This window comes from Panthera uncia (genome assembly GCF_023721935.1).
Source record: "Panthera uncia isolate 11264 chromosome A3 unlocalized genomic scaffold, Puncia_PCG_1.0 HiC_scaffold_11, whole genome shotgun sequence".
Lineage (NCBI taxonomy): Eukaryota > Metazoa > Chordata > Mammalia > Carnivora > Felidae > Panthera > Panthera uncia.
This window is the reverse complement of record NW_026057578.1, coordinates 1903324-1911123: the sequence shown is the minus strand read 5'-3', so window position 1 is coordinate 1911123 and position 7800 is coordinate 1903324. Positions and strand designations below refer to the sequence as shown.

At 57.4% G+C, this 7800-nt stretch overlaps 1 protein-coding gene across 1 annotated transcript in view; it reads right to left on the bottom strand.

The window, feature by feature from the left end:
- Positions 1–7800, bottom strand: part of TAF4 (TATA-box binding protein associated factor 4) — a 65358-nt gene that overhangs the window by 7026 nt on the left and 50532 nt on the right. The window contains exons 13-14 of the mRNA XM_049650501.1: positions 7730–7786; positions 7186–7305 (exon numbers count right to left, since the gene is read on the bottom strand). Of these exons, the coding sequence (XP_049506458.1) occupies positions 7186–7305; positions 7730–7786 (177 nt within the window). The remainder of the gene's footprint in view (positions 1–7185; positions 7306–7729; positions 7787–7800) is intronic.

Genomic DNA, 7800 nt, shown 5'->3' with positions numbered 1-7800 from the left:
GGGGGGGGGGGGGGGCGGAAAGGACGGAGGGCAGACAGCACCACAGCCGCTGCGGGAGACACCTGATGGGAAAGCAGGAGCTCACGGCGTGATCGCCCGGCAGGCACCACTTTAGCCAGAGGATCCAAGTCCCCACAACGTGACGCGCTCAGAAGGGCACCTTATCCCTTTTGTGAATTGTAGCTAAAATTATGGAACGTGCACTTAATCGTGAGGAAACCCAGGATGAACCCAACTTGAGGGACTCTGTACCAAATAAGTGACCCCCACACTTTGTGAGCGTTGAGATCAGGAGGGAACAAGGAGCGACGGAGGAAGGAGCAAAGAGGGTCCTGAGTGACAACAGGAAAAGGTCCCCAGGGGGACGATGGGGACAATCAAACACAGATAAAATATTTGCAAAAGAAACATCTGGTCAGGGACCATCACCCCAAACAAACTGTGCACACAACTCACAAAACTCCACAATAATAAACCTGAATGAAAAACGGGCCGGAGACCCGAGCAGGCCCCTCACCGGAGAAGACGCACAGATGCAGACGGGCGCGGGGACAGACGCTCCGCATCACAGGTCGTCAGGGAAACGCAAACCACAACAGCGAGGCACCACGCACGCCTGTCACCAGGGCCCAAACCCACGACCCTGACGACCCCAGACGCTGGCGAGGGCGCGGAGCGGCAGGAGCGCTCGGCCGTTGCCGGCGGGAACGCAGGATGGCGCGGCCGCTTTGGAGGAGAGTTTGGTGTTTGGCTACAAAACGAATCATACTCTGACCGGACGAGCTGGCCATCGCGTTCCTTGCGATTTATCTCCACGAGTCGAAAACTCGTGTCCACACAAAAACCTGCCCACGGATTTGTATAGCGGCTGTGCTCGCGACTGCCAGAACTTGGAAGCGACCACGGCGTCCCTCAGAAGGTGACGGATAAACTGTGGTAGATCCACAACGTGGACCGTTACTCTGTGCTCGCGAGAAACGAGCTCTCGGTCGCGAAAACGCAGGGAGGAGGCTCCGACGCTCGTCACTAAGGCAGGAGGCCGATCTGAGGAGCCCCCACACGTGAGTCCGGCCACACGACTTCCTGGAAAAGCACAGCCGGGGACACGCAAAGGGTCAGTGGCCGTCGGGTGGCGGGAGGTGGGGGTGACGGCAGCGGGGAGATAAACACGCGCAGCTCGGGGGGGGGGTTCGGGGCCGTGACACTAGAGCGCGCGATGCTGTGAAGGTAGGCGCACGTCACCGCACGTTGGTCCAGACCCGCAGAACGCACGACGCCGAGAGTGACCCCAAGGCGCACGTGGACTCGGTGGTGATGACGCGTCCGTGGAGGCTCATCAGTTTTCGTAAATGTAGCCTCCGGTGGGTATTGACGGTGGGGAGGCTGTGCGTGTTCGGGGGCAGGTAGCACACGGGAAATCTCTGTACTTTCAGTCAGTTTTGCTATGAACCTAAAACTCCTCCAAAAAACAAGCTGTGTTATAATTTTAAAAAATTAAATTCTGAAAAACCAAATCAAATAAGGTCTTATGAACCATCTAAGCACACTGATGCCTCACTACAGGAAGCTGGGTGAGGAGTGTATAGAAATACTCCAATATTTACCTAACTTTTCCACGGGTCTAAAATTAGTTCAGGGGCGCCGGTGGGGCTCAGTCGGTTAAGCATCTGACTTCGGCTCAGGTCATGATCTCACGGTTTGTGAGTTCGTGCTGACAGCGTGGAGCCCCTCTCAGAGCCTCTGTCCTGCTCTCCCTCTGCCCTTCCCCCGCTCACATGCTCCTGCCCTCCCTCCCTCCCTCTCTCAAAAATAAACATTTAAAATAAATGAATAAACAAAATCAGTTAAAAAAAAGTTACTTTAAAAAGACCTATCCCAAGGAAATAATCCCAAACTAAAAAAGAAAAAGAACTAAGCATTACCCACTGATGAGGAGAGGCATATGGAGAACTTTTTAAAGTACGGATTTTATGTTAACTGTTATATATGTAACACATAAGCCTCCCTCTGAAGTTCAAAAACAGACAAAAGCAACAACGCATGAAAAACCTCCCAGAACAGTGTTTGGCGACCTGCGTCTCTCCACCGTGTCGCTCAGGGTCCCCGCGCTCACCGCAAGCAGCCACCTCGTGCCCGGCCCTCCCCGTGGGGTTTGGAAACACACGCTCGTCCCGCTCCTTGGCCTGTCCTCCAGACACATCTGAACCCAGCCGGACCTTCATCCACGGGCCTTGCCCGCCTGCCCGCCGCTCCCCCCAGCGCCGGGGCCTCAGCAGCCAGAGCGTCTGGGAGGCCGGGTGTGCTGAGCGAAAGACCAAACACATCGGCAATGACGGAACTCGATCTCCCACGGAGACGGACTCACGGGCGAGGACAGGGAGGAGGCCAGGAAGCCGCCCCTGGGTGCGGCCCAGAAGCGGGGTGCCCGCCGGAGCGCGGGGACCGCTTCAGACGCAGAAGGGCTGTGCCTGCACGCGCCTTCCCCCGCGTGGACTGCAGAGGGGCCCAGAACCGGCCTCCACACGCCGCCCCCCGCGGGGGACCGGGGCTCCTGGCCGGGAGCCCGAGGGCGCAGAAGTACCGGAGGTTCCGGATGCCTCTCCTGCCGGCAAAACCGCGACGTGTCAAAAAGGGTGACATTTCAAAAGGATATGGAAACAGCTTGAAGGAGCTTCCACTGCCCAAATCTAGAAATAACGAGAGATTGATTACAACCCACTGAATACCACGGGAGACCACGGCCCCGGCCACGGTGGCGCACAAACGCACGAACAAATGGGCGGACGGAGGACGGAGGGAAAGGTCTTCCTGCAGCAGAAGGCGTGAAGGGGACAGACGTCACGGCCTGCAGCCGCGATGGCACGGAGGCTGGGGTGGCCCGCGGAGTCCTGGAACACCTCCTCGCTCAAGGCGAACAAATACTAACCGAACGGCGGTGACTACACGCCGGACAGTGTGGCCGAACCTGGTGACCACGGTCCGTATCAGCAGGAAGGTCACCACACGGGGTGCTTCCTCATGTGACAGACTGGACGCAGTGCCATCGAGATGGAGGCGTTTCTGCCAGAGTCACACAGACCCAGGCCGAGGCTCATCCCGTGGACGGAAGTGCCATCCCCTGAGTGCTGTTGAGAACGAGGGATTCGTAACAGGCTCACGTGCAAGCCAACCGGATGCCCCACGTCCCTGCACAGACGTGGAGATGCTACTGGGGCCACTGGTGACACGGGGGCATGAGGACAGGCAGACATGCCGCCTGGAGTCTGTGCGGCCTCGTGCCAGACAGGGCCCGGAGGTAGCAGCACTAGGGGTGCAAAACGCTCCATCAGAGGAACGTATACACACACACGTGTAACACACACGTGTAACACACACACACACACACACACACACACACACACACACACACGAGACACCGTGACGGGGTCGGGGTCATGCAACACTCAGAACTGAGAGCATCAACAAAGAGCTGTGCGCGCTACTCCTACAACTCTTCTGTAGGTTTGAAACTATTTTCAATGAAAAGAAAGCTGTATTTTTAAATAAGCACCGTCTGCTGGGAAGACAGCAACGGGGGCAGCAGTTTCTTCATCTTCCCAAAGGCCCGTGTATGACTCACGGCAACTGAGCGGCCAAACCCAAAACCAGCAACCGCTATTTAGAGCAAACCCCGCGAAGATGAGCCGCGGGCGGCCACAAGCCCGAACAGGACCCCCAGAACTGTGCAGGACGGGCTCCCGCCGGGCTGGAGGCCTCAGGGGGCAGCGGCCACAGAGCAGCATCCCGCGGACGAGATCGGGAGGTAGGAAACAAGGTGGGCAGGACGGGGCGGTGGAGACAGGGACGGCCCAGGAGCGAGGCGGGGAGGGGAGCCATGCATGCTGACAGCAAGCGTCCAGCACACGAAGGCCACGAGAGAGGGGCTCCGCCAGGTTCGCAGGCTACCTCAGACACACACGCCCATCGAGTTTGAGGAAACGAAAGTCACGTGAAAAGAGCCAACGGGACGGCACGAGGATTGAACCCCTCCCCCCCAAGTTGCTACAGGGAAGAGAGAAAACGAAGACGGGTAACATCCTTGTAGACAGTGAAAAACACCAAGAAGACAGAATCGACAAACAGACCAAAACTGTAACGGTCTACCTCAAAACAAGCTAAGAGACACTGACGACAGTCGTAAAGAACAAGAGAAGCCGGAATTAGCGAAACTCAGAAACGAGGCGCCAGAGTTGGGAAAACATTAGACAGAAAACTCAAGAAACCGCGAGCACAAGAACGCGAGCGCAAGTGAGGCCGACAGAGGGTTCAAGAGGCAAGGACGACACAACGGTCCCCGTCGGGGTCTCCAAGGAGGAAGCCGGGTAAACAAGCCACCAGAGATGTTCCCGAACGAAAACAGACTTGAAGCTGCGTGAACGCCACCCATACCCGAGACCGCCAACCCAGACAACCGGTTCCAAGGAAAATTAAAGGCTCGTAAGAAAAAAAACAAATTCTTTGGGGAACTTGGGCTAAAAGAACACATGACGTATAAGAGAAACAAAATTAGACTATCATCAGGCCTGAACAGCAACACTTTATGCCAGGAATACATATCCGGAGTAACACGTTCAAGATTCTCGAGGGAAGCAAATGGGAGACAAGGATTTCACAGCTACGCAAACGGGCCTTCAAGTACACAGGGCACGAGCTGCTTCCGCGTGTAAGCACCTGCAGACGCCCTCCCCACGAACCATCCCAAAACAAGCCAGCAGAGGAATCACAGAAAACCGAAACGACCACACAGACACCAACATCAAGATGAATCATCCGTGTGACGCACACGGTCCCTCGAGGAACCCTGCGGGAGGACGAGAGGGACCGCGGGGCGAGGCACTGCTGCAGCGAGCGAGGCCGCTACATGCTCGACACGCACGACAGGACGCTCCCGGCCAGAGCCCCGCCTGCCCGAGCGGGAAGACCCTGCTCCCACCCCAGCACCCAGCCGCGAGGACACCTGCCCTTCCCCGGGAGCCACCTGGACGGGGGAGGCAGTGTCTACGGGGGGCGCACTAGGTCAGAGGGGCGTTCCACAGACCCTTACTGACGCCAAAGGGAAAAACAAAGCGCCCGACCGAGTCAGGATGAACCGTCTGCTAAGCGAGAACCCGCACTCCTGGGAGGGAGTCCATCTGCCGCCCACAATCTCCAGCACCGAGTGGCAATCGCTAGACACGCAGAGAAACAGGAAAGTGGGAGCCGCAGGTGAGGAGAAGAGCAGCCAGCAGAGAAGGTCTGAGCCCAGACCCTGGACCCGCACAGGCATTAAAGCAGCCTTTTTTTTTCTTAATTTTTTTTTTCTTAACGTTTATTTACTTTTGAGACAGAGAGACAGAGCACGAGTGGGGGAGGGGCAGAGAGAGGGAGACACAGAATCCGAACAGGCTCCAGGCCCTGAGCCGTCAGCACAGAGCCCGGCGCGGGGCTCGAACTCACGGACCGCGAGATCGTGACCTGAGCCGAAGTCGGACGCTTACCCGACTGAGCCACCCAGGAGCCCCATAAAGCAGCTTTTATGAACAGGCCAAAGGCAGGATGTCCCGGGGGCTGTGGTCTCTCTCAACACGTGAGCAGACAGGGAACTTCAGCAAAGAATCAGAAACTGTAAGAAAGACTGGAAACCCCAGAACTGTGAACACATCGGTGGGCGCGAGCTTCAGTGGGTGGGCTCCACGGCTGCCTGTGGGTGACACGGCTCCGTGTGGTCAGGGGACCTGAGGACAAACGGGGGAAATCATCCTGCCTGAAGACGAAAGAAAAATGAACGCTGCCAGACACCTGAGGGCAACGTCACCAGGTCTCATGTACGTGTCGCTGGCAAGTCCAAGAGGAAAAGCAAACCGGAACCAGAAAAAATTTTGAAGAACTGAAGGCCACCATGTCCCCAATTTGAGGAACTTCTTCTACAGATCAAAGAACCCCAAGCAGGCCAAATGTCAAGAGAACCAAGTCTAAAAAGGACCGAGACAAACTTCTCAAGTTTACAATGAAAACGTCAAAGCAGCCAGAGAAGGGAGATACGTCAGGTGCGCGGCACAAGCGTAAACCACGTGGGGCCCAAAGACACCGGAACCACGTCTTCCACGGGAGAGAGACGGTCACACATCCATCGCAGCTGCTGATCAGGTTAGGAAAAAGGGTTCTGCCATTTTGCAAAACACGCCAGGAAACCTCCCACCTTTTTTGTGATCCGGAACGAGACAGCACAGCATCGGGACGGGGATGCCCTCCGCGGCGTGAAGGACTCCAGCCGTGAAACAGAGGGGCTCGGGGAGCAGGGGCATAAGGGGTGCCTGGTCGTGGGGCTCCCACATCCCTCTTAGCACGTCCTCACCTAAAGTACACGGCTCCCATCTGGACACGCTCAGCTCCTTCAGGAGCGTAGAAGAGACCAAATCTTCAATGCAAAAAAAAGGGCTGTCAACCCAGACTTTTGCATTCAGGGAAAGTACTATTCAAAGTTGAGGGGGGGGGAACGCCATCCCTTTCGAGTAAACAGAAGCTGAGCGAACCCCGCCCTGCCCCGCCCCCACCAGCGCAACGCCCACTACAAATGCCGGACACGGTCCTGTGGGCCGACGGAAACGCTGCTCGTGCAGGCCCGGACCGCGGCCTCCAGAAGCAGAAACTACACACGCCAACGGGAAACGCCAGGCTCTCTTTCTTCCCGTAACTTAAAACACAATGGACCATCTTGGTAAACCAAGATAACAAAACCCTAAGGCTGGGTTTATAACCGTGTGTGAAGATATCACAACAAACAACACGAGAAACCAACAAAATCTGGACACACGGAAAGCGGCACGGGTCCCTCTCCCCGGCACCCGGACTCCCGGCCCGGCTCCTCGCCCGCCCCACGCACGGGCCTCTTCCAACAGCTCCTTCCGCGGGCGGCCCGACGCTCACCGCGTCCACGCACGCGGACCAAGCCTCCGTGCGGCGAGAACCCGGGCTCCCGCAGCGTCCACGACAAGCCGACGTGAGCGTGAGGTGTGGGGCGCACAAGTACTCCGGGGAGGCCCGCGGGGGGGGGGGGGCGCGCAGGGCGGTCGAGGATCCTGGGCACCTGCCCGACCTGGGGCACAGAGCGGAGACGCCCCCGGGGCCCCTCCAGCCCTCCTCGCCGCCGCCGCCACGGTACTGTACCTCCGTCCCCGACCCCGGTCCCGGGGAGTCCACCTTCCGCTTCTTCCGGGGCCCGATGGCGGCGAGCGCGGTGAGGTTGGCGTCCCGCTGCCTCATCTGCGCCAGTTCCTGCTGCTGCATCTTTGTTGAGAAAAGGAAAACAAGGACCGTCAGGTCACACGCGTGGCTCTCGCTTTGCTACGAAACAAACAGAGGCGGCTGCGGGTCTTGGGAAACCGTCAAAGTTGAAACTTCTCTCACGTTTGGTTTCAACGGTAAGCTTATCCCGCAATCAGAAACACGAAGCAAAAGCAGATGCGCGCCTCTCAAAGCCCAGAGGACGTAACGAACTGAAAGTACAAAGACTACGGCGCACCCAGTGGGGAAACGCCGCCACATGTGGGAGCGGGACGCGGGCTGTCTGCAGCCGTCTCAGGCGGCTGTGTCGGTGCCCGTCGTACAGAAACACCGCCCCTTCCTCACCCTTTCTTGTGTGGCACGAGCAGGTTACGTGAGAGTCTATTTTCAAGTGTAGAGTAAAGATTTTCTGGCTAAAGACGCTTACCTCTTTTGCCTTCTGTTTCAACCTTAGTTGTTCTGGGTCTTCTTGTCTGGATCGAGACTATTTTTTAAAGA